Below are 27,963 nucleotides of genomic sequence, written 5' to 3'. Positions count from 1 at the left end.
TCTGCCCATTTCTTGATTGGATTCTTTGTTTGGGTGTTGAGTTTGATAAGTTCTTTATAGATTTTGGATACTAGCCCTTTATCTGATATGTCATTTGCAAATATCTTCTCCCATTCTGACGGTTGTCTTTTGGTTTTGTTGACTGTTTCTTTTGCTGTGCAAAAGCTTTTTATCTTGATGAAGTCCCAATAGTTCATTTTTGCCCTTGCTTCCCTTGCCTTTGGCGATGTTTCTAGGAAGAAGTTGCTTTGGCTGAGGTTGAAGAGGTTGCTGCTTGTGTTCTCCTTTAGGATTTTGATGGATTCCTATCTCACATTTAGGTCTTTCAACCATTTGGAGTCTATTTTTGTGTGTGGTGTAAGGAAATTGTCCAGTTTCATTCTTCTGCTTGTGGCTGTCCAATTTTCCCAACACGATTTGTTGAAGAGACTGTCTTTTTTCCATTGGACATTCTTTCCTGCTTTGTCGAAGATGAGTTGACCATAGAGTTGAGGGTCCATTTCTGGGCTCTCTATTCTGTTCCATTGATCTATGTGTCTGTTTTTGTGCCAGTATCATACTGTCTTGATGATGACAGCTTTGTAATAGAGCTTGAAGTCCGGGATTGTGATGCCACCAGCTATGCTTTTCTTTTTCAACATTCCTCTGGCTATTTGGGGTCTTTTCTGGTTCCATACAAATTTTAGGATTATTTGTTCCATTTCTTTGAAAAAAGTGGATGGTATTTTGATAGGGATTGCACTGAATGTGTAGATTGCTCTAGGTAGCATTGACATCTTCACGATATTTGTCCTTCCAATCCATGAGCATGGAACATTTTTCCATTTCTTTGTGTCTTCCTCAATTTCTTTCATGAGTATTTTATAGTTTTCTGAGTATAGATTCTTTGCCCCTTTGGTTAGATTTATTCCTAGGTATCTTATGGTTTTGGGTGCAATTGTAAATGGGATCGACTCCTTAATTTCTGTTTCTTCTGTCTTGTTGGTGTAGAGGAATGCCACTGATTTCTGTGCATTGATTTTATATGCTGCCACTTTACTGAATTCCTGTATGAGTTCTAGGAGTTTTGGGGTGGTCTTTGGGTTTTCCACATAAAGTATCATATCATCTGCAAAGAGTGAGAGTTTGACTTCTTTGCTCATTCAGATACCTTTTCTTTTTGTTGTCTGATTGCTGTGGCTACAACTTCTAGACCTATGTTGAAAAATAGTGGTGATAGTGGACATACCTGCCATGTTCCTGAGCTTAGGGAAAAGCTCTCAGTTTTTCAACATTGAGAATGATATTGGCTATGGGTTTTTCATAGATGGCTTTTATGATATTGAGGTATGTACCCTCTATCCCTATACTCTGAAGAGTTTTGATCAAGAAAGGATGCTGTACTTTGTCAAAAGCTTTTTCTGCATCTATTGAGAGGATCATATGATTCTTGTTCTTTCTTTTGTTAATGTATTGTATCACATTGATTGATTTGCGGATGTTGAACCAACCTTGCAGCCCAGGGATAAATCCCACTTGGTCGTGGTGAATAATCCTTTTAATGTACTGTTGGATCCTATTGGCTAGTATTTTGGTTAGAATTTTTGCGTCCATGTTCATCAGGGATATTGGTCTGTAATTCTCCTTTTTGATGGGATCTTTGATTTGGGGATCAAGGTAATGGTGGCCTCATAAAACGAGTTTGGAAGTTTTCCTTCCATTTCTATTTTTTGGAACAGTTTCAGAAGAATAGGTATTAATTCTTCTTTAAATGTTTGGTAGAATTCCCCTGGGAAGCTGTCTGGCCCTGGGCTCTTGTTTGTTGGGAGAGTCTTGATTACTGCTTCAGTTTCCTAGTGGTTATAGGTCTGTTCAGGTTTTCTATTTCTTCCTGGTTCAGTTTTGGTAGTTGATACATCTCTAGGAATGCATCCATTTCTTCCAGATTATCTAATTTGCTGGCATAGAGTTGCTCATAGTATGTTCTTAGAGTTGTTTGTATTTCTTTGGTGTTGGTTGTTACCTCTTCTCTTTCATTCATGATTTTATTTATTTGGGCCCTTTCTCTTCTCTTTTTGATAAGCCTGGCCAGGGGTTTATCATTCTTATTAATTCTTTCCAAGAATCAGCTCCTAGTTTCGTGATCTGCTCTACTGTTCTTTTATGTGTATTTCATTGATTTCTGCTCTGTTATTTATTATTTCTCTTCTTCTGCTGGGTTTACACTTTATTTGCTCTTCTTTCTCCAGCTTCTTTTTTTTTTTTTAAAGATTTTATTTATTTATTCATGAGAGACAGAGAAAGAGACAGAGGCAGAGGGAGAAGCAGGTTCCCCGCGGAGCAGGGAGCCCAATGCGGGACTTGATCCCAGGACCCTGGGATCATGACCTGAGCTGAAGGCAGACGCTTAACTGACTGAGCCACCCAGGTATGCCACTTTCTGCAGCTTCTTTAGATGTAGGGTTAGGTTGTGTATTTGAGACCTTGCTTGTTTCTTGAGAAAGGCTTGTATTGCTATATACTGTCCTCTTAGGACTGCCTTTGCTGCATCCCAAAGATTTTGAATAGTTGTGTTTTCATTTTCATTGGTTTCCATGAATTTTTTTAATTCTTCTTTAATTTCGTGTTTGACCCATTTATTCTTTAGTAGGATGCTCTTTAGCCTCCATGTATTTGAGTTCTTTCCGACTTTCCTCTTGTGATTGAGTTCCAGTTTCAAAGCATTGTGGTCTGAAAATATGCAGGGAATGATCCCAATCTTTTGGTACTGGTTGAGACCTGATTTGTGACCTAGGATGTGTGATCTATTCTGGAGAATGTTCCATGGGCACTAGAGAAGAATGTGTATTCTGTTGCTTTGGGATGGAATGTTCAGAATATATCTGTGAAGTCCATTTGGTCCAGTGTGTCATTTAAAGTCTTTATTTCCTTGTTGATCTTTTGCTTAGATGATCTGTCCATTTCAGTGAGGGGGGTGTTAAAGTCCCCCACTAGGATTGTATTGTTGTCAATGTGTTTCTTTGCTTTTGTTATTAATTGCCTTATATAATTGGCTGCTCCCATGTTAGGGGCATAGATATTTACAATTGTTAGATTTTCTTGTTGGATAGATCCTTTAAGTATGATATAGTGTCCTTCCTCATCTCTTATTACAGTCTTTGGTTTAAAATCTAATTTGTCTGATATAAGGATTGCCACCCCAGCTTTCTTTTGGTGTCCATTAGCATGGTAAATGGTTTTCCACCCCCTCACTTTCAATCTGGGGGTGTCTTTGGTTCTAAAATGAGTCTCTTGCAGACAGCATATCGATGGGTCTTGTTTTTTAATCCGGTCTGATAGCCTGTGTCTTTTGATTGGGGCATTTAGCTCATTTACATTCAGGGTTACTATTGAAAGATATGAATTTAGTGCCATTGTATTGCCTGTAAGGTGACTGTTACTGTATATTGTCTGTGTTCCTTTCTGATCTATGTTACTTTTAGGCTCTCTCTTTGCTTAGAGGACCCTTTTCAATATTTCTTGTAGGGCTGGTTTGGTGTTTTCAAATTCCTTTAGTTTTTGTTTGTCCTGGAAGCTTTTTATCTCTCCTTCTATTTTCAATGACAGCCTAGCTGGATATAATATTCTTGGCTGCATATTTTTCTCATTTAGTTCTCTGAATATATCCTGCCAGTCCTTTCTGGGCTGCCAGGTCTCTGTGGTTAGGTGTGTTGCCAATCTAATGTTTCTACCATTGTAGGTTACAGATCTCTTCTTCTGAGCTGCTTTCAGGATTTTCTCTTTGTCTCTGAGTCTCATAAGTTTTACTATTAGATGTTGGGGTGTTGACCTATTTTTATTGATTTTGAGGGGGGTTCTCTGTGCCTCCTGGATTTTGATGCCTGTTTCCTTCCCCAAATTCGGGAAGTTCTCTGCTATAATTTGTTCCAATATACCTTCTGCCCCTCTCTCTCTTTCTTCTACTTCTGGGATCCCAATTATTCTAATATTGTTTCGTCTTATGGTATCACTTATCTCTCAAATTCTGCCCCCGTGATCCAGTAGTTGTTTCTCTCTCTTTTTCTCAGCTTCTTTATTTTCCATCATTTGGTGTTCTATATCGCTAATTCTCTCTTCTGACCCATTTATCCTAGCCTCCATTTTTGATTGCACCTCATTAATAGCCATTTTGATTTTGACTTGGTTAGACTTTAGTTCTTTTATTTCTCCAGAAAGGGTTTCTCTGATATCTTCCATGCTTTTTTGAAGTCCAACTAGTATCTTTATAATTGTCATTCTTAACTCTAGTTCCAACATCTTACTAATGTCTGTATTGAGTAGGTCCCTGGCAGTCAGTACTGCCTCTTGTTCTTTTTGTTGAGGTGATTTTTTACATCTTGTCATTTTGTCCAGAAGAGAATAGATGAATGACAGAGCAAAATGCTAACAGGGTAACAACGACCCCAGAAAAATATACACTAAACAAATCAGAAAAGACCTGAAACTGGGGGAAAAGAAAGAGAGAGAAAGAAAAAAGAAAAAAAAAAGGAAAAGGAAAAGATAAAAAAAAAAAAAAGAATATGGTCAGATATGATCAGGCTGGTGAATAGATCAGTTCCACGCATTAGATTTTGGGCATATTTTGGTCTGTTAAAGGAATTTCTTCCCAAAATTTTAAAGAAAGAAAAGCTTATATATGTACAAAAATAAGGATAAATATGATGAAGGGATGGAATATGACTGTAAAGATGAAAATTATAAAAGATTTTATAAAAGGAATTATAAGATAAGTTGGTTGAAAAAAGCAAGAAGAGCAATTAAAAAAAAAAAGGGGAGAGAATGTGATAAGGTAAGAGACTGGTACAAAGCCATATTCTAGAGATTTAGGATGTATTTTGGTGTGTTAGAAGAAATTGTATCCCAAAATTTTAAAGAGAGAACAACTTAGATATATACCGAAAATAAGGTTAACTAGTATGAAGGGATAGAATATGACTCTAATAATGAAAAATAAAAAAGATTTTTTAAAAAAGGGATTGATAAGATGTAGGTTGAAAAAGGGAAAAAGAAAAATTCAAAAAAAAAAAAAAAGAAAAAAAATTAACTTTGAAAGACTAAAGAATCATGGGAAAGAAAGCCTGAATTCTCTGTGCAGTATTCCCTTAGTGCTGGCGTTCTGCCTTTGTCATTGATGGGTAAACTTGGTCTTGGCTGGCAGTTCTTGCTGATCTTCTGGGGGAGGGGTTGTTGCCGTGGTTCCCAAATGTCTTTGCCGGAGGCGGAATTGCCCCACCCTTGCCCGTCCGGGCTAAGTAATCTGCTCGGGTTTGCTCTCGGGAGCTTACGTTCCCTGCAAGCTTTCTGTCCAGCTTTGGAGGACGAGAGTGAAAATGTCAGCCTCCCAATCTCCACCCTGGAGGAGCCGAGAACTCTGGGCCCCACTCCTCAGTGCGCCCCCAGAGAAATGCAGTTAATCACTCCCGTCTCCCCAGTCTCTGGCTGCACTCCGTGCTCACCTGGCCTGTGACCGAGCATTTCTATCTCTGGCACCTGACCCCAGGTGGAGTCTCCAAACCCAACGGTGCGCTCCTGTGCCGCTCCTCCCGGGGGAGGAAGGAGTGTCTCCCCGGATCTGCCGCTTGTTGGGTCCCTGCTGGAGGAGCAGTGGCCCGACTGTGCTGCAGATCTCAGTTTATGGCAGCCCCCGAGCTGAGAGCCCACTCCTTGGCTCCATCTCTGCAGCCGGCTTCCCCGCTCTGATACCTGGGAGCTCTGCCGCACTCAGGCACCCCTGGTCTTTCTGTGACCCCGAGGGTCCTGAGACCACACTGTCCCAGCGAGGGTTCCACCGCTCGCTTAGCCACTGGAGCAACGTCCCTCAGCGGAGCAGACTTCTAAAAGTTCCGATTTTGTGCTCCATGTCTCTATCACTTGCCAGAAACGGCCGATGGGGCCCCCTCCCCTACTGTCTATCCTCCTGAATATCACCTCGGATTCACTTCTCCACAGGGCTTACCTTAGAAAGTGGTCACTTTTCTGTTCAGAGAGTTGCTGCTATTCTTTTCTTCGGTCTCCTGTTGAGTTTGTAGGTGTTCAGAATGGTTTGATCCCTATCTAGCTCAATTTCTGGGACCAGACCAAATTTAGGTCTCCTACTCCTCCACCATCTTGCTCCTCCCCTGTATATATTCTTTAACCAGAAAGGTGATGTGGGTAAGGTAGGCACATAAATAAAGGCATTAATAATTCTAGGGGTATCCATTGAATGTGACATAGACCATTATTTTATTTATTTATTTTTATCCTTTAGTCTCTAGACCTGTGAAAAAGACATTATGTTTGGGACCTGCCCCTTCAGCCTCTCAGCTCTGCAATATCCCTTGCTCTACAGACTGTATAGTATCTTCCTGGTCAGCCTGGGGCCTGTGCATCCATGAAAACTGCCGTGATCCTCAGGGGAGAAAAGGTGAGTGTCTTGTTTGTGTCTGCTTCATTTACTTCCAGTGTACACACAATTATTCTGGTAGCTAAGTAGCCAATTAAGCCTGCTTAAGACAATATTTATTTATAAAATGTAGATAACCAGCTCAAGCCTGAGAGCATTCAGTTATTTGGGAGGCTGCTGGGGACATGTCCATGAAGCAAGAATCTGACCTTGATTGACCTTCCAGTTAGGTTCATAGCTGGTGATGTGACTATTACTCAAATATGGTATAACAATGTTTTATATGTGTAATGGTTATACTGAGGAAATTAGACGTGATTTCTGTAATCACATCAGGAAACAACTATTTTGCCTATCTATCTATTTTCAGATTTCCTCATGCTGAATTTGATGTTCTATTTCACATTTTCACGAGGGCATTTATGTGTGTTGTTTACTTTTTGATATCTTTGGGCTAAAAGTGGAGTCTTCAAACTTTATATGCTTGTTTAATTTTGTAGGCCTCTGTAGTCTTATTTCCTTTCATTTGCTGTTACACACACATCTCTGTATTCAAAAGTTCGTTTTTGGTGACACCTTGACCTCTCTTTCATTGACCTTTCAGTTTGTATTGATACTATGTTCCCTTAAGTAGCAATGCTAAAAAGAAATATTCCTTTTTCTAAGAGAAATGAGCTTCAAGGACATTCCAGAAATTAGGTTGTGTTTGCCAAGCACTAACCCTAGATATCACATGCGAAGAAAGAACACCTGGCCAAGTGCTTGATGCTACAAAGCTGGTGCTCTCAACTTGATTCTGTGTCCATTTGAAAGCCCACAGTTTAGCAATTCCCAGATTGCTCACATGCACACATAGGCACGTCCAAGTTCACACACCCATGCCCTGGGCTTTTCTCTTTATTCTGACTTTTCATTCTAAGACAGAAGAGGATGTGTGTGGAGTCTAGGTTGAGGAGGAAGAAGCTAATTTTAACTCTTTTATCAAATAATTGAAAACTGGATCTCAGTAGAACCTGGAGGGGTGCAGTGAAGAGGCCCGTGCTGCTTTTTATTTAGACTTGTAGCCAGAATGTCCCCTAAACCTCTTCAGTTTAGGAATTATTTTGTATTATTTTTATTAAAAATAATTTCCCATTAAACTGGACCTTGTAAGTCTCCTGTAGCTGCATATGAGACTCCCCAGGGTGACTTACATGTTATTGGAACCAGCCCTCCTCTGTTCAACCTGTGCCAATCCATTTAGATTGTTGTCTAGAAAATCATGGAAGATTGGACTCAGGCTCTGCCAGCTACTGTGGCCATGGCTGTAGATACTCACGCAACTTTGCTATACTGAGTGCTGCCTTTTGCTTTCAAAGCTGTAGAACCCAACCAAGCCAAGTGGGCCTCATATTATTTTATAATTTTTGTTGTAAGTGACAGAAACCCAATTCAAGATCTACTGTTTGAATCCCCATGTTTATTGCAGTGTTGTCCACATAGTAAAGATATGGAAATGACCTAAGTGACTATTGATGCATAAATGAATAAAGGGAATATGATATATACACACATGTGCATGTGCTTGCACCCACACATATGCTCACATATTTATAGTGATATTATTTAGCCATAAAAAAGATGGAAACCCTGCCATTGTGACAACATGGATGAAACTTGAGGACATTATACAAAGTGAAATAAGTCAGAGAAAGGCAAATATTGTATGATCTCACTTATATGTAGATTCTAAAAAACCTGAAATTATAGTAACACAGAGTAGAATGATGGTTACCAGTGGCTGGGTGGTGGGGAAAATGGGGAGATGTTTATCAAAGGATACAAATGTCTAGTTAATAAGGTTAGTTTAAGTTCTGAGGATCCAATGTGTAGCATGAAAAGTATAATCAACAATACTGTATTATATACTTGTAAGTTGCTAAGAGAGTAAATCTTTAAAATTCTCACCACAAAAAGAAAAAAGAGGTAATTTTGATTTTAGATCCTAGGAAGTAGAAAGAAATGTCTTCCTTAATACTTCCAGGAAGAGTCCTGGAATTGAATCTCATTGGCTGCTTTCATTTGATAACCCTGACCCAGTCACTCTGATTGGCCAACTCCTAGGCATGTGTCCACTACTAGAGGGACAAGGCTGGCCAAGTCTCACCACTGAGAGTCAGGAAGGGATGGCTCCCTTAAGGAAATATGAGATGCTAATACTACAAGATGGTAGAAGTAATGCTGAGGTTAAACTTAATAGATATTTATTAAATGCTTTCTCCCCTTTGTTCTGGGCCATAGAATTTCTACAGCAATTCAGAGAATGCTTTCTTCCTCATTCTGTGTTGTAATTGTTACTTGAGCAAATTTTCACACAAACTTTTGTGAGAAGTGCTCTTTCAACTTTTCTTTCAATCTTCCTTTTCCACATAACTCTGAACTGGTCCATGGAACTCAGCTGGGAAACTCACAACATTCAGACCCCTCTGCTTGCCCACTGGGCCCAAGATGCTTCAATGCCAAACCTTTTCTTCGCCCCTGTTCATCTATTGTATGGGTCAACTCTTGCAAATTCACCCTAGTCCATCATTCATTAGACATCACCTGTTGTGGGTTGAATTGTGTCCTTAAAAAAAAAATCTTCATTCCTAACACCTTGTATATGTGAATATGACCTTATTTGGAAATAGGGTTATTGCAGATGGACTCAAGTTAAGATGAGGCCATAATGGATTAGGATAGGCTCTATTCTAGTGATTGATGTCTTTATAGAAAGAGGGAAATTTGGACACAGAGATACACAGAGGAGAATGCTATGCAAAGGCAGATGTTAGAGTAATGCGTGTATAAACCAAGGAATGCCAAGGATTGTCGACAACCACCAGAAGCTAGGGAGAGGCATGGGAGCAGTCTTTCTGTGGAACATTCAGAGGGAGCATGGCTCTACTGACACTTTGATTTTGGGCTTCTAGACTCCAGAACTGTGAGACAAAAAAATTCTGTTGTTTTACATCACCCAGTGCTGTATTTTCTTTTGGCAGCCCTAAGATACTAACATACTGCCAAACTTTGCATCAGCATTTAGGCTCAGCAAGGATATGATACTTCATAATACTTCAAAACTAAAGTATAGAGAAGTGAGCCCATTTGTCCTAAATCCCACAGGGATTTAATAATGGCCAAGCCAGTACTAAGAACCTGGTTTCCTGTCTCCCTAGTCTAGTATTCCTTCAAACACTGGGCTTCTTTAGTGATTCCCTCTGTAGCCTAAGGAAATTTGGATCAAGGCGCAAGTCCAGTACCAAGCTTAGCAGGGAAGTGCTCTGCCCACATTCACCCCATTGGCCAGTGGGACGCATTAGTCTTGAGAGCCAATCATTGCACTGATGTAAGAGATAAGGCATGGGGCATGGGATTTGTCTTAGTTCCAGTGTGTCACCTTTGGAGGGAGAGGGAAAGTAGACTGCAGTTGTGTGAGAAAAGAAGGGTGTTCTAAGATTAGCTTGCGAGCAGCAGGTAACTGGAATGTGTGTTTTTTTGCCTCAAACAGTAAGTTTTTCCAAGAAAGGCTCAGCCTTTGGAGCTGAAGGAAAGAGCGGAGACAATAAAGCTTCTCACCTGAAGGTCTTAGTGTTACCACAACCGCCTGAAATGTGTAGGGTCATGTTGGGATTGATGAGAAACAGTCTCTGTTCTATAGGGCCCATACTTAGGCTAAATGACCTGCCCTAGGCACTAAGTAATCCCAGACAGAAGAGCCTATACACAGCAATGATTGTTATTCAGGTCTGGGAGTTTGGCATTTTATAAATGCTTCCCAGAGCAGAGACGATTTTGATTTTTAAGGTCTTGCTAAAATCTGCCAGGACTACCTGCCTCTAATCCCTCCTGGAAAAAATAAGGATTGGAGTTTTCCCTCTAGGGAAATGATTCTGTGCCTACAAGGAGTCCAAGCATGTTACGATGATGGTAAATAATCTTTTTTATTTCTACTGACTTGCGGGCATGAGGTCTGGGATCTTCTCAATCTCAGACTGTCCCACAGTCCTACCATGGGGTCTGCCAGAGCCGCTGACCGACACAAACGAAATGTAATTCAGAATTCCACAGAGGCCAGAATACACAAGCTAATGCATTAAACATCACAAAACTCTGGGATGTAAACTGGACTGTTTAGCTTCACATTTGAATTCCCTACCCTAAAGAAATGCAGTGAACCTAGTAGCAAAAATCTAGGAGATATATATATATATATATATATATATATACATATATATATATCCTTAGTTATTTTATACTCTATTTTATATGATAGAGGATTTGAGGGAAATACTGGCAAACAATAGCAAGAAAATGAATGTGTAAAGTTGGAGATAATTACTTTTTTCTATTCACTAGTCTTTTTCCCAGTCACTGTGTTATTGCTTTGGCATGTTCCTTTTGTTCACATTAAAAAAATAGTAGAAAAGGATGGAAAAGCCATTAATGTTGTATTACCTAACAGAAGAAATTAGTTACCCTAGAGATGATCTTACTATGGCTATTATTTTAAGGCAGGCACCCTTCAGTCAGGAACCCTGTAGGCTTTGTGGCTGTCAGCCGTTTGGAGTACGTTAGAAAATCAGCTGTTGTCCCCAGCCTTCTCACTTTCCACCAGGTCTCTAATAGGCAGACAAGGGGAACAGTACTCAGCAGGTTGGTACTTGTCAAGTGAAGCTAGGACGTATTTCAGAGGAATTTAAATTGGATCAGGTTTTATCATTCATTGCTTTATCTTTGATACACTCCCAGGGAGTTATAATTAGAGATATATGAAAGAGAAATAACCTGAAAAAATTGCTGATGGGTGAACTCTATACAAAGTATGATACATTTTTAAAAATTCTTTTTGATACAGAGACATACATTTATATGACATCCTTGTCCCTTTCAGACATATTCTAGAAAGATATCCTTGCCTACAGAAGTTGTTTTAAAGAAAAATTTGGTGGGGGCTTCCCGATACAGTGTCACAATAGGTAACTGCTTATGTGGTAGGACTTCACGGGTTCCTTAACACCCCCAGTATGGTCTTACCCCCAAGTCACACATTTAAAGTTCTAAAATCCCCATAGGAAAAGACATCTTGAAACTGAGAAGCCATGACTCTCTTTACAAAGACAGTCTTTTATGCTCTGAAACAAATCAATTTAGATAACATGCCAAAGCAGGAAAATACTGCCTGTTTTAGATCTTATATAACAACAGTGGGGGAAAATTTCCATTTTCCATCCTTGCCTGCTACATAGATCCACTTTTAATGAGAAGTCTATAAAATCATTTTGCTTTGTTACAGAAAATATGTATGCTATAGTTTTTTCTTTTCCTTTTTTGTTTTATGTCTGTGTGTGTTAGGAGTGGGGGTGGGGGTGTGTGCCTACTTCTCATTCTAAGTGTTGAGAGTTCTCATAATCACCATTGCCCTATCATTGCTTTTTCTTATTTTCTGTATTCACAGCAGGGTGCAAACTAATAATGATACTGTAAAATGCTGCACTTGCAGGAATGGTGGTTGGTTTCTAAAGAGCTGGAATCAATGTGCTCAGGGTCTTTTGTTCAGAGTTGTTACCCCATGCCCAAAGCTGCCAGAGATGAGGAGCACATGGATGCCTGAGATGGAATAAGCTTCTGTCATCCTCAGTCAACCTGCAAGCTGCTGCTTCAAGCCTGTCCAGTGGTGTTAGTGTGGAGACACAGTATTGGCCATACATAGCTCCGGAGAAGCTTATGGGGACACTTCGGGGACACTAGCACCTGAGGAGGTACAATCCTCAGACCTAGATTTACCTCCCATGTCTCCTTTAATTTTCCCATGGCTTCATTTAAAAAAACTTTGGCCCATCTTCTGCCATTTGTGCTTTGTCCCTTTTCTCTCCCCAACCCACAATTCACTCTTTTCTAAAATTCAGTAGAATAAATAGTAAGCCAGTAGAATATATACTAAACTTTGGGTTCATGAAAGAAAAAAAATCCTGCAAATACCAGTTTCATTAAAAGTGGATTGAATCTATAGTCGTTAAGTGATTATTAAAACTCCTTCTTGATGCCTCGTGCCTAAAATTCCACTATCCAATCATACACCCACCTTCCTTTGGAGGAAATGATGCATAGTCCCTGCAGATTCACTGTATGGAGTGGGGCTAGAACACATCACGCACAAGAGCTGACTTGAATGCTTTCTCATGAAGAGGTGATGACTCAAAAAGTCCTTGGCTGAATTTCATACATATCCATTTAATCAATAATGAGCCTTGGGAGCAGTAGTAATGTCTCATCTGATCTTAGTTTTCACATGCATAAAATGAGAATAACAACTTGCAAAATAGTTTTGAAGATTTTTTAATTTGGGGTAATATAAGTAAAGTGGCTGGCACCATCTTGGGATAGGGTAGATGTTTAATTAATGCATGCGCCTTTTCCTCTTGTTGGACTATATGTTCTGTGAAGAATAGATTTATGTTTTCTGTTCCTCTTGTGGCTTCCCACAGTACATTACAATGATCTACATATGGCAGTTAATGTTTACTGAATGATACGATCTGGTTATTATGGAATTCGGTAAATGAAGGTAAGTGGTTGGCTGGCCCCAGCCACTGTGGACTTGGCAGTTGTGTATCTTTCAGAACAGAAGCACCCAGGGGAAGCCTGATGTCTATTGCAGGCATGAACATGTGTGTGATAAAAGTTAAGCACTAACAAGAGACTCCAAGGTTTTTGTTTTATGCTGAGCTTGTGCTGTGATTTGATCCTAGTTACAGTCAGGACAAGGGCAGCACAAATGAAAGACTGGAAGAATTTATTGACTAAGGAGATGTACTCTATAGATTTACGATGAGATGGATGCAATTTGATTTATAGAGGGAAACTGCACATACCTCTCAATGGCATTAAGCTCTAGGTACTAGGACACCCAGAATCCTCAGCAAAGATGACCAAGTTTCTGAGACAGTTGTTAAAACTTATAAATCATGGAGACCCATGCTTTGTCCTGCTCAAACAGATAAACTAAACAAGGACAAACATAAGATTGTAAATAAGCAGCATATGGACATTACATGTAAGAATAGAAGTCATCCAAGTTGTGTGGCGGTGAGCACTTGGAGCTCATTGTAATTGGATGACTATCAAGTGTAGTTGGAAACCTTGTATGTTTCCTGTGTCTCTTCTGAAGGTGGCTCAGGAAGGGAGCTGAACCTTCTGAAGATTTTGTTTTAACTAATTAATGATACAGATTTATAGGTATGAAGTATGGAAGAAGCCATCTATTATTTTAATTGTCCCTGACCTTAATATTTTCAATGCCATGATCATGAATGTGGTCTCTGATTGGCTGAATGCCTTCCCCCACGTGGCTGATCGTCAACGTAAGAATCGAAGAATCCCTCTTAAAAGGAGCTCAGGGGCTCCTGAGTGGGTCAGTAGGTTAAGTGTCCCACTCTGGATTTTGGCTGAGGTCATGATCTCAGGGTTGTGAGATCGAGCCCCCTGTCAGGCTCTGTGCTGGGTGTGGAGCCTGCTTAAGTTTCTCTCTCTCCCTCCCCCTCTGGCCGTCCCCTCCCTTTTCTCCCTCTCTCTCCCCCTTTCTAAATAAATAAATAAAATAAATAAATAAATAAATAAATAAATAAATAAATGGGGGGGGGGAAAAAAGGAGTTCATAGGTTAACCTTGGACCAAAAAAACCCAGATAAAACACTTGAGACTTAATCTAAAAATCCTTGTCCAGTCCTGTAATATTCTAAGGAAGCTCGGCTCCCTCTTGTGGCCTAAAACCATGTGTCCATTAGTTAAATCTCCTGGGCTGTGCGGTTTTCCAGGAGCCCGTCTTTTGCCAACTACGCCTTGAGCTTTAGAACCTTTTCATTTCATTACTATTGGTGGGAAGATAGGCATGGCCTCGGGAAATCTGGGAGAGTCTTATACCTGGCTTTGTTACCTCTCATGCTCCCTAACTTGTCCTTCTCCCCGCCTCTTGTGGGAAGGGTAGTGGGGGTATCTAACTCTCATGCTGGGAATTCAGTGTTCTCATACTCTCTATTTTCCTATCACAGTCTATCTGTCAGTATGTCTGTCTGTCTCTCCTTGAACTACCCAGAGGAATAAGTGAATAATTCCTTAAAATGTTATCACCCAATAAGATCGGTTTTGTTAAAAATAAAAGGAATTAAAGGAATTAAACTGGTAAACAGAATTTGGTGCATGAGAGAATGGAAGTAAAATATGAAATCCACGGAAGGCAGGCATAGCCTTCAAAAGTGATGTGTCGTAAGGGCCAGAAATAGAAAACTCACAGACTAAAGGGTCGTATCTAGTTCTCAGTCACTTTTTTTTTTCTTTTAGGCCACTTTGTTTTTTAAGAAGATAAGTTAGTTAAACATGGAGAGATATCATATAAAAACAAAACACAACTTGGAATTTCATCTTCTTGGACAAAAATTAGAAGATTAGTTAACAGAGAGTCCACATTCCCTCATGGCAACAGTCCACAAAAGCTGTTTTAGAGCAACCCTCCACTTCACTGCACACCTCAGCACCCTCTGCAGTTGTATGGTTGACTCGTTTCCCTCAATTTGTACCTGCTTGACTCTTGCAACACTGACTTTGTGGATCTGTAAGCTCGTAGTGTGTAAGGCCCATTTATATCCTTATTATAGTCAGGCACTGGGCCCTAGTCCCACATTACATTTATTTTAACTGAATAATAGTCCAGGGACCCATGTCGAGCCAAGGTGGGGAATGTGGTCCAAAGAGGTACTGTCCTCATAGAGCAGGCTGACCTGGAAATCTCAGGGAAGGGAGGCAGGGAAATCTCAGGGCATAACGCTGTGAATTTCTTGGTTACCAAGGATATGCCAAAATGGAGATGCATTTCAGCTAATGCGGAGTAATCAGAATGTCAAGAACAACAAAAAAAAATAAAATGTGGATTTATCTATGTTGAGGCTCTTTCTGAGAGTCTTCATTTACTTCTAATGGTTTATGGAGGCCATTGGGCATAAGCTACTTACTACTCCATTTGATTATGTGTGGCCTCTCCAAGGTTGTTAAGTCTTGGAGGACAGATATTCTGCTCTAGTTCTTGTCCATTTTCTTTCCCTTTCTTTTCATATCCCCCTTCCATTTTCCATAATAGAAAACACCTTAAAATAATACACCTTTTGGAACTATAGAGAATGAAATAAAAGTTTCATCTCTTTTCTAGTTGCGGTTGCTTTTCTTCTGATGGATAAAGATGGAATCCTGTGAAACTTTTGTTTTTCTTTCCTTTCAGGGTTTAGACTGAGACGGCGCCATGTTCTCATGGAATCCACAGGGCCGGCAGGCCACTGCCCTCATTTGGTGGAGTCTGTTCCTTGTGAGGATCCAATGTGTTACCGATGGCTGGCGTCTGAAGGGATCTGTATCCCTGATCATGGAAAATGTGGCCTGGGGCATCGCATCCTGAAGGCCATCTGCCAGAATGACCGAGGTATGTGGCAAAGAAACGTGTTGCTAAGTGATCTGCCCTATGACGTGACCGCTCTCTAACAGGTCATTCTCCCAAGGGAGAGAAACACAGCTTTCCTACCTTTGAATACTTATATTGAAGTCAGATGCCACATTGCTGCAAGGTAAGCTTTTGCCTTGACTTATTATAAGGCCACATACTCCGAAAGAAAACTATATGATTATTCCTAAATGCAATACAGTGAACCTAGAGCTTTCTCTGCAGTTTTCAATTTATCAAGACAGAGCATACAGAATTCCTCTGGGTAGTCTTCAACTTATCAATACCAAATAAGTTTTATTTGCCTTTTTTGAGGTCGATATGTAACATGCTTTTATATATTATTAACAAATACTATACCTTGTAAAGATTTCAAGGCTGCAATTCTCTCCAAGTTAAAGAAAAAAAAAAAACCAAATCTTTTCATTTATATAGCATTTGACCAGAATCAGTTCTAGACATAATACTGACATTTCTAAGGAACCATTTTTACATATAAATTGTCAAGATTTACAAAACTGTTAAAGGTGGTGTCTTTCCTTCATTGCCAAGCTTCTAGTACAATAGGTTGTTTGAAATGAAGGGTGATTTAGAAAATATGTAAGTTACATGGGAATGAGAAAAGTGACATTTTAAACCTTTATCTTACAGTTTAGAAAAAAAATCAGTCTCTTGGAAGAATATCAAGTGTGTCTATCCCATTTATAATGCTCTTGGTGTGTGGAGTGAAATGTTTTGACTTATGAAGTGAAGTGTAATCCATAGAACCCAAGGAAATTACAAAGTGGATTCAGAGTGGCTATTCAGAGTGGCTTCCACATGGGATTGACATTCAGCAATGGTTTCCTTTTCTCCCTCCTTCTGTCTCCCCCATGACCCCCCTTTCTCACTTTCCCTCTTTCACTCCCTCCATGCCCTTTTCTCTCTCACTTTCTTCCTTTCTTTCCTTCCTCCCTCTTCTTTATTTCTTCCTTCTTTTTATCAGTTCTTCTTTCTTTTTAACCACTGCCATAATTGGACAGATATATACATTATCAAGCAGTGTAATCAGTTATCTCATGAAAGGTATTTGTTTAATTAAATAGAGGTCAACAACATATTGTATTAGCTACATCCTTTTTGACTGAGTAGTTACAACTAATAGTGGCTTCTAATATTACCAAATAATTTTTGAATTGTGGTAATATATGTATAATTTATTAACAGGGGCAAATAAGGTCACTTTTGTGTTGCTTTTCTTTGAATTCAGGAAGAATAGTATAAAGGTTTGAACCTGGAGTCTAAAGTCAGCCAGGTTGGAATTTCAAGTCTGCTACTCACCTGCTAGACAATCTCAGGAAAATTAATTAACTTGTGGAAGCATACTTTCCCTTGGCTTTAAAATGGGGGTAATAAAACCTACTTTTCACTCTCAGATTGTGAGAGTTAAATTGGTTATATAAAAGTGATTAGTGAAGTATCTGGCACATAACCATTCAAAATAAGGTATAAGCTTATTTTACTTATAATGCACATTTATTACTGTTCTCTGCCCTGGGGGAATTGTGCAAAGAGCATTCTTACAAAATATGAAAAGAATAATGAGTATTAGAATAACCATACTACTTCTTCCTCCCAACCTCCCGCTGTGGAAACAAGATCATTTGTATGGTTGAGTCCTAATGAAAAATGCCTGTCAGGCTTTGTCATCTCATAGCAGATATTAGAGGCTTGTCATGATATGTTATGTCTATAGGGCTGAGGACTTTTTCACAGTTTGTTCTGTGCCTTCTGTAGTATTGCAGAGGGTTACATTGTGATCTATAATTAGAAATAAATATTCTTCCCATTTCTGGCACAGAGCTGCTAAAACTCTTGGAACTTTCTGAGTAATAAGAGCAAGGCGGCATCTTTGGTTACATTTGTTCTCTTGCCCTCAGTTGCTGAAATCGCTTCCAGATAGGTGAAATGGGTGTGTTTTGACTCAAAAGAAAAGAAAAGAAAAGAAAAGGAATAGGTGTGTTGTTATTCATAACAAGCCTAACAAGCTGCCTTCCTCCACAACTGGGTTTATGTTAATGAGGTGATTTGTGGAAAGCACCTAAGGATGGGAGCTGGTTGCCAGAGGAACCAAACCAAATGGTTTCCAAATGATTTACAGGTAGGGGAGAAGGGCTAGAAGTTGAATCCAACACCAGTGACCAATGATTTAATCAATCATACATACGTAAAGAAGCCTCCATAAAAACCCAAAAGGATTGGGGGCCCAGAGAGCTTCCAGGTTGGTGAACACTTGGAGATTTGGAGAACATGGTGGGTAGAAACCCTGTGCCCTTTCCCTATACCTATGCATCTCTTCTATCTGGCTATTCCTGAGTTACATCCTTTCACAATAAACTGGTCACCTACTAAGTAAAACACATTTCCTGAATTCTGTGAGCCACTCTGGCAAATTAATCAAAGCCAAGGAGGGGGTTGTGGGAACCTCTGATTTATAGCCCATTGGTCTGAAGTACAGGTAACCATTTTTAATGTTTTAATGTGGACTTGCGATTGGCATCCTCAGAGAGGGATGTTGGAACCTCCGATTTGTAGCTGGTTAGTTAGAAGTATAGCTCACCTGGGCTTACAGTTGGCCTCGGAAGTGGAGGGCAGTCTTTTAGGACTGAGCCTTTTACCTGTGGAATCAGATACTACTTCTAGGTAGCGTCAGAATTGAGTTGAATATTAGGACACCGAGCTGGTGTTGGAGAGTTCCGTGGTGTGGTGTGGGGAAACTGCCCCTCCTCCCCCCACACTTCCTCAGCCACTGAAAATGGATATAGAATCCTTTTTTTCAGAGGTATCGATTTTACCATTGTAGAGCACTTCTAGAGTTGGTTTGTTTGTTTGTCTTATTCCTATGAAGGGACTAATTTTCAACATTGACCTACACTCTCAATTTCTGTGGGGAGAAATAGAAATTACTACTGGTTCATATCAGTTCCATGAAGTCTTTGTGGTTTTTACATACCTGAATGGCTCCCTAATCATTTGTGGGATATCAGCAAGGGTCATGCTTATGAGAACATGCTGGCTTCCTGGTAGCTGAAGCAGTCTTTTGTCTAGTGAGAAGTTGAAAATGTAGTCTGGTTGCACATTTTGCAATTCAGCTTCTGTGCAATTCTGGATGACTTTTGATAGAAGTTTAGCAGAGAAGTGCTCCTCTTTGACTCTCCACATGTTATCGTAGTCTTTCCATACCTACAGGAATTGACACTCATTTAAATGCTTAGAGAGAAAGAAAAAGGTTGAGATATATTTAATAAATCAGCTGTGAATATTTTTCTTGTAACATTTGACAGTTTTCTTTTCATCATCTGAATTTATTAATTGTTGTATATGCCCTTTATTTCAGACTTTATTTAGAGTTAAGTGGATAAGACCAAAAGAAATATCTTCGTTTTGGTTGAAAAAAACAAAAACAAAAACTGGTATGAAGTCTCATCAGGCTAGAAGCCTGCTAATTACATATATATATATATGTAAGTTACATTCAGCATCCTTGCAAAATGTCAACATCCCATTCAGATTGTGGAGCCAAGAGATTTCCACATAGCCATGATCAGGGTTCTGTAGGACTCTTGACAGTGTCTTGTTGGGCATTTGTGCTGCCAGGAAGACATATTTCTCTTTCCCAGAAGTTTAAGTCATTAACTTAAAATGACTTAAAATTTGAGGGGCACCTGGGTGGCTCAGTCGTTGGGCGTCTGCCTTCGGGTCCTGGGATCAAGCCCCGCATCGGGCTCCCTGCTCCGGGGGAGGCCTGCTTCTCCCTCTCCCACTCCCCCTGTTTGTGTTTTCTCTCTCTCTGTGTCTCTCTCTGTCAAATAAATAAATAAAATATTTTTAAAAAATGACTTAAAATTTGAAAATACACATCTCTGTCACGTTGAAGCCAGTAAGTGACTGGAAATACCAATTTGAGATACACAAAACTTGTGGGTTGGTTTAAGAATGTAGTCAAACATCCAAATAGTCATTTATGAATTTCTACAGCTGTCTCTGTGGGAAGTCTCTTTTGACCCGTTCTCTCCTTTGATTTATTAGTGATTCTGTCCAGTCTTTTGAAAGTTCCTGTTTCTCACCTGGCCTGTGATTGTAGCAAACAATGGGTTAGTAAAACTCATTTTTAGGAAGAAAATTGTATGCCAGATTATATGAATGAGTATTCTGATTTGGAATCTGATTTCTAACACTTTGAGTGGTCAATGAACTTTGATTTCTTTCCTCTGCACAACATCTTCTCATTAGTCTGGGTCAGTAGAAGTCTACTGAGTATAGAATATACATAGGTTTTTCTTGTCTCATTGACAAGCAGGTTTCCTCCATGTCAAAGAGGGCATTTGAAAGTAAATGGAGTGTGATGCCAACTGCATACCCAACCTATTTCTCCTTTAGATTATCAAGTGAATTCACTGTGTTTTAAACTTTGTTTCTCAAACATGAAACTAGTTCATTGTCGCCAGGTTTCATTGGCAGTTGATGAAAGTTTACCATGTAACATCTTCCCAGAGCAGGTTGGGAAAATTCCCATAATGCCAGGGCAGTGAACAGCATTCCTAGTGGTTGGGAAGTGACCCCTATTCATCATTTTTCATGTCTCCATAATGCAAAGTGGACAGATGACACCAGCTGGCCATTGGATAAACACCAGGCTGTTTATTGGGGCAGTCAGACCGTGAGTACTCACCACCTGCTTTGCTCCATAATTTGCTGACTAGGTTATCTTGAGAAAAAAAAAGGGTCTGTATATTTCAGCAAACATCTTTATTCAGAGGTAATGCAGTGTACATTCTGTACTTGGAAAAAGCAAATACCCATGTAGGTGTAATGCAGAGTAGAATACATCAAGAAGAACAAAGTGCATATGTTGACAGATACATGGAGCTAGGGTTCTCCAGTGTTACTGGAATGCCCTCTTGCACACAGGGATACTTGTTTTTTCAGTTGCATTGGATTTTCTCCATGCAAATATTTTCCTTAAGTGGTATATATATTTGCACAGAAAGCTTGAGGAAAGATTTCCCATCATTAGTGTTACTGTGCTTTTCATTTCAGAGGCATTTTTCTGGGAGTTCTTGCCTTCCATCATTAACCTTGAACAATCCAAAAATATGATATTTAATCTTGGATAAAATGGTATGTGCTTCTAAGTATTCATAGGAGGACTTTAATTGTAGAAAGCATGCTGGAATCATCATTTAACTGAGGTAGAGTAATATTTTTCTAAAGTTTTTAAATCTGTGATTGGAGTGGAAGTTTTTTTTTTTTTTAGAGATTTTATTTATTTATTTGACAGAGACAGAGACAGTGAGAGCAGGAACACAAGCAGGGGGAGTGGGAGAGGGAGAAGCAGGCTTCCTGCTGAGCCGGAAGCCTGATGCGGGACTCGATCCCAGGACCCTGGGATCATGACCTGAGCCGAAGGCAGTCGCTTAACCAACTGAGCCACCCAGGCGCCCTGGAGTGGAAGTTTTGTTTTATCCATTTTTTTATCTTTACATTTCAAGAAATGTCCCTTAGATCACTTTGAGAAGGTCAAACTCCATGCAGATAAGTTATTTATCAGAATATTTTGTGTTTTCAAGTTGTATTTTCTAAACCCTTTGATCATGCACTATCTCATTTTGGTCAACAAGTGCTGCTTTACTTCTCTTCTACATTTCTTCTTTTTCTTACAAGACTTTCTAACTGCTATTTTAGCCCAACATTTATTTTCTGATATTTTAGGGAGAACAAGAAATAAATTATTGGTGAGGCATTTCTTTGCCACACAAGTATAGTCTTGGTCAATCAACCTGTGAAAAAGACTCTACAAATTAGAGCCACCACAGAGAATACAGAGCCTCAAAATAAACTTCAAATAAAAGTTTTCTAAAAGTTTTGAGCAATAACACCTTGGTGGACATAACTATGTGGTTTTTAAGATGTGCATTTTGGAAGGTATAGTAGAAATTTGGATTTTTTTTTTTTATGTTACAAGAAGGTAACTATCACTTTGTTTCTTCTTATACTATTAATTTTTTGTTTATATTTCAAGAAGAAACACACACACACACACTTTTGCATAAGGTTTTGGAATTTTAAAACCGTATTTCCAGGAGTTCAGAGGGATCTAAGGAGAGAGGAATAAATATAGATATGCATTTTATCTTAGCAGTGCAAATCCAGAGACAGGCTTTTTGAAATAGACAGAGCATGTACTGTTGTTTCCTGCTCAGATCTGCTGGGCCATTTACCATTTCTGTGCATATCAGCCCCCAAATTCCAGCTGACACCACCTGGCTGTCTTTGCCTGAGGAATTTCTCTGCCCATATATGCACTCAGAAGTGCCAGGGAATTAACAATCCCAGGGAGCAACCTTCAACCAATGATTAAGAGTTGTTGTATAAATACCAGCTCCCTTGCCCCTCAGATGGGGTAACCTTGAGATGCATGTTCTGTGCTGTTTCCTAGAACTCCCAGTGAGAGGAAGCTCTACCTACTCATCCTGGTGACTGATTTGATCACACGCCCACTCTCAGCCCCCTTCCCTTTCTGTCTCATCCCCGATTCTGGCACTGGTTCTCTGGCCTTACTCCCCAGTAAATACTTGCCCAAGAATCTTTGTCACAGGGTTTGGTTGTGGTATGACTCAAACTGAGACAAGGATGCCTGCAAAGGTATTTTGTGGACCCATCCCTATAGAAGAAAGAGGATCCAATTCTAGTCATACCTTATTGATGATAATATTTAAAGAAACAGCTTCCAAGGTAGAAATGGTGCTGCCTCTCATGAGAGCTCATTCAATACTTTGAACAACCGTCACTATTTTTTTTTTTTAATTTTATTTTAGAGAGAGAGGAGGAGGAGGAGGAGCAGAGGGAGAGGGACAAGTAGACTCTATGCTGAGTGAGGAACCTAACTTGGGGTCGATCCCATCCCACCAGGCTGAGATCATGACCTGAGCTGAAACCAAGAGTTGGATGCTTTACCAACTGAGCCACCCAGGCACCCCTGAACAACCCTCACTATTTACAGTTATTTGGTAATATCTGATGGGCTTCAATATAATGCTTCTGTCCTCCCATGTGAAAGCATAAAAAACATTGAATCCCATTTCTTTCCCAGTTAGGCATTGTGGGTAACTTATACCATCCTCCTGAGTCTTGTTTTCCAACAATTGAGTTATTTTATGACTCTCGGGGGAAGGCTAGCTAGTTTTTATTTTGTAGTGAATTCCAGGATGTATTGGAATATTTCTGAGTAAGAACAAGAAAAAACAGACTTCTTTTGAATGTTAAAGGAATTATTTGTGTAGGAAAATGGGTCTGAAGTGTTTGGGGAACATGTTGCTCCATATTCTTTGTTGTAGATCAGTCATTCAGAAACTACAGTGTTAAAATCACCCGTGGGATTATAAAAAACACTAGTCATCAGATAAATGCAAATCAAAACCAAAATGCATCATCACCTTACACCTGTCAGCCTGGCTAGTCACAAAAAGACAAGAAATAACAAGTGCTAGTGAGGATTTGGAGAAAAGAAAACCCTTGTGCACTGCTGGTGAGAATGTAAATTGGTGCAGCCACTGGGGAAAACAGTATGAAGTTTCCTCATAAAATTAAAAAATAGAACTAAGATAGGATTCTATTTCTATTTCTACTACTGGGTATTTTTCCAAAGAAAACAAAAACATTATTTTGAAAAGACATTAAGCATCCGCATGTTTATGGCTGCATTATTTACAATAGCCTAGATATGGAAGCAACCCAAGTGTCCGTCAATAGATGAATGGATAAAGAAGATGTGGTATATATGGTATATATATGCAATAGATTATTACTCAACCATAAAGAAGAATGAGATTTTGCCATTTGCATCAGCATGGATGAACCTATTATGTTAAGCAAAATAAGTCAGACAGAGAAAGACAAATACCATATGATTTTACTCATATGTGGAATTAACAAAACAAACAGAAACAGACCTATAAATACTGAGAACAAACTGATGGTTGCCAGAGGGGAAGGGGTGGGAGTGTGGCAAAATGGGTGAAGGGGAGTGGGAAGTACAGGCTTTCAGTTATGGGATGAATAAGTCATGGGGAGGAAAGGTACAGCCTAGGGAATATAGCCAATGGTATTTTAATGGTGTATGATGACCAATGGGAGCTACACTTGTGATGAGCATAGCATAACTAATAGACTTATCAAATCACTATGTTGTCCACCTGAAACTAATGTACCATTGTGTGTCACCTATACTTCAATTAAACACACACACACACACACACACAAATGGAATGGCCTCCTCTCCAGAGTTTCTGATTTAGTAGATCTAGAATGAGGCTCAAGGATTTGTATTTCTAACAAGTTCCCAGGTGATGCTGATGTAGGGACCACACTTTGAGAGACACTGTTCTAGGCAGAAGGGGGCCCGTGGGCAGCCTCACAATGTTAGTGTATAACAGAAGTAGGCTACAGCAGTGACAGACATGTCTTATACTTAGAATCAACAATAGTATTGATTCTAATATGTTGTTTCTTGTTTCCTGCTGGGGAAGCTATTCTTGAAATCTATGAAATATATTACTGTCTTTCCAGAAGCAAGCAGTGAGTAAATATTCTTTTATTTCCTTATTGTTACCTAGATGGATTACTAAAAGATCAAATAGTGGAAAGCAATAGTGTACTCTTGCAGAAACAGAAGACACATAATATGTGAGATGAGTTATTTAGGTTTAGAGGAGAGAATTTTCATTTTCAGCAACCTATCTTTTTCAGACCACCAACTGGTAGCAGTTTGGTGTCAGTGTCCTTACCGAGGGAAGTGTGGTGATGACAAATAGGTTGTATTAAATTTTGAAATGAACCTGACTTTGCAGTTGAAAGTGCCAATAAGATCAGGCTGCTATTCACGCTACAGGAATCAGACTGCAAAGGAGATTAAATTTGAGAGTTCCCATAGCCAAGTTCTGCATTCCCTTTCATTTAGATGTCTTGCAGTGAAATTAAAGGTGAAATTTTAATAATGCTTGGCAATGAGGGAATCCAAAAGAGAAAAAAAGAGACTCGTTCTAATCAGCATTTCCCCATCCATGTTTGATGGGAAGGTGAGGAGTAGATGTAAATGGTGAATCAACTTAAATGCTAAAGAGAGAGGAACTGCAATGCAGTTTAAATATATTTACTGTACATTGTCTGTCAATAAACAGGTATTATATTTTGAATTACTTCCTCTTTCCACCCTGTTACATACCTAGACATTGCAAGATAGCTTTTGTCTTTTTTCTCTGTTACCAAGATTCCTAAGGAAATGACTGTATTAACATTACTACCCCATTAACTACAGTCTGATTTTTCCAGATTTTATGATTTGAAAATACCTTAAAGAAAATTGGTTCCTGAGTGTGCCTGTGTGTCTCATAGAAAGGCAGTCTTCTTTTTCTATCTCTTCTGAAATTATCACTGGACTGTCTACTTTCTGTTCCCAGTCCACATGATTTGAAAAGCAAAACAAACCATAGATTGTATGGAAACTTCAAAATATAGTTCATATGATTAAATGGTCAACCTGACCTTCCAGTGGGAATTTTTTCTAAAGATTTTATTTATTTATTTGACAGAGGGAGACACAGCGAGAGAGGTAACACAAGCAGGGGAGTGGGAGAGGGAGAAGCAGACTTCCTGCTCAGCAGGGAGCCCAATGCAGGGCTCGATCCAGGACCTTGGGATCATGACCTGAGCTGAAGGCAGACGCTTAACGACTGGGCCACCCAGGTACTCCTGGTCAACCTGACCTTCTAGTGGGAATTAATGGGATATTGTCACCCTGGCCATTACTTCCAACTTTCTAGGCATACTCTGAGTTTCCCTATTCCATTGTGCGTTCCACTAGTGTTACTAACAGGGATTAGTTAGCATTAGTCACAGGGATATAAGTTTGTTTTCTCATTTTGAAATGTACTTTAAAGTGGCATTTGGCTGTTTCATGTGGCCTTTGGCTGGTAACTCCTGATATAGCATCTCCCCACTTTTCACTCCTATGTAGACATAGGAAAAGTAAGGAATATGGATTAAAACACTTTTATCATCTGATGGAGTAATTTTCACTGATAGGATAGCCAATATGACTAGACTAGGAACGCGATTGGAGGCTTACCTGTGCTGTACCCATTTGAGTATTTTCAGGAAAATATAATGAAATAAATCTCTCCCAGAAAGGCCTATCCTTCCCACCCAAAATCGATTAGAAGAAAGTTTTATTTAGGCTAGAAGAACATTTTACTCAGACTTTATAGTTAAGAATTTTTTTTGAATAAATTAAAATTATTTGTACATATACTCTAAGTGATTAATGAATCAAAGTTAACAATTCATAATGTGTAACCCTTTCGTTCTATGTTCATTCCATACTTAGCATGTTGGGTGTCTGCTGTGCCCAAAGAACTTGATCGTTTTCTGTGGAGACATATCTAAGAAGTAGAAATAAAAAAAATTTTAGAGAAATAATATGTTTTATTTCAAAGAAACACAAACTAAAGGAAAAACGTGTTAAATGTTAATTTAGGGATATCTTAAGACCATGATACTTCTCTTACCCTGGAGGTAGATTTCAGTCCACAAACATCTAGGAAATCCATAGCTCACGCCAAGTGCTACTTTTACTTCTATTACTTCTGCGGTAATTTACCTCCAGTAATGTTGTTGCCCTGCCTCAGATGCTTATCCTCTTCTTCCTTTGGCTAAATCTCACTCATCCTTTGAAAACCTGGATTAATGTCCTTTAAAAAACCATCCCTTCACTACCTCTCCACTTCTGTTAAGCTGTACTAGACTCTCAAGTAAACATTACAGTTACCACCCATCTCAGATTATTTGTCATAGTCAGTCATGATAATTCTATTTTCCTTCTTACATGATCGGTTCAGAAATGTGCCAGGTTGAATCCATCTGAACCAATGAGATGTGAGAAAAGGGACATGAAAAAGGAAGGGTGTTGTTTCAGTTGCTATGGTGATCCATCCTAAGATCTACAGGTTCTGTGACTCCTGGATGTAAGCATTGCTGTGTGCAGTAGGGCAGAGATATAAATACGTGCTGGGTCCTGGAAGATATTGTTGAGCCCATGAATCAACAGTCTGAGCACTGGCTGTTACATAAGACCATAGATTTCCTCATTGTAAAAGCCAGCTTCTATCAGATTTTATATCAGCTGCTACAGAAGTCATTTAATTGATGGGGTGCTGTCTTCTACATTCTCATAACACTTTGTGGTTCAGTTATTAATGTCTTTACCACTTTATATTGAGATTATCTGCTCACTTGTTTCCCCCCCCCCCATTTGACTCTTAGTTTTTCAAGGCAGTGACCTTGACTCATTCGTGGTTTTATTCTTGGCATGATGCCAGAGTGTCTGGGATATGAAGATATACTCAATAAATATTTATAGAAGTTAAAAGAGTCATTTCACTTGATTTACACAACAGCCCAATAGAGATGTATTCTTCTTATTATTATTCTAATTTTTGTGGATGAGGACGTTGTAGCCTAGAGATGTTAATAGCCCAAAGTCCCTCAACCAGTAAGTTCTAACTCTAGAATTTTGAATTTCAGACCTAGGACTCCAAACCAGTGCTTGTTCTACTTTATCAGTGTCAGCAAACGCGTAGCACATGTACCAGTGACACTGGCATTTCCACGTCTCAGTCTCTTGCCAATAGCTTTCATTCATTGTTTTTTTTTTTCTTTTTGTTAAAGTGAGACTTAGTCTGAGATTCACTCTCAGTGCTGCACTAAAGGCAACCACTGCCAACTTACAGATGTACGTCCACAAGATGAAACCCATTTCGAACTGCACATTAAGCATCTCGCCTCTCTTTTCTTTGAGCTGAGCCAACAGTAAGAGAGAGATCATCAGGTACAATGAAAACATATAGCCCACACATGTTTCCTTCTGGCACAACAAAATGTATTTGAGCCAGATATATAGTACTTATCTGGTTTTCCCTGGCAACTTGAGTTCTAATCTTGATCGTATTCAGACAGCTAA

General features: G+C 39.4%; 1 protein-coding gene across 1 annotated transcript in view; it reads left to right on the top strand.

The window, feature by feature from the left end:
• LOC118011685 (thrombospondin type-1 domain-containing protein 7B-like) overlaps positions 1-27,963 on the top strand; it is a 156,908-nt gene that overhangs the window by 27,404 nt on the left and 101,541 nt on the right. The window contains exons 2-3 of the mRNA XM_035006542.1: positions 6,269-6,424; positions 15,693-15,890. Coding sequence (XP_034862433.1) covers positions 6,269-6,424; positions 15,693-15,890 — 354 coding nt within the window. The remainder of the gene's footprint in view (positions 1-6,268; positions 6,425-15,692; positions 15,891-27,963) is intronic.

Source organism: Mirounga leonina, unplaced genomic scaffold, assembly GCF_011800145.1.
Source record: "Mirounga leonina isolate KUSES-001 unplaced genomic scaffold, KU_Mleo_1.0 Mir_151, whole genome shotgun sequence".
Classification (NCBI taxonomy): domain Eukaryota; kingdom Metazoa; phylum Chordata; class Mammalia; order Carnivora; family Phocidae; genus Mirounga; species Mirounga leonina.
The sequence above is the reverse complement of the archived record's forward strand: the minus strand, read 5'-3'. Positions and strand labels throughout refer to the sequence as shown.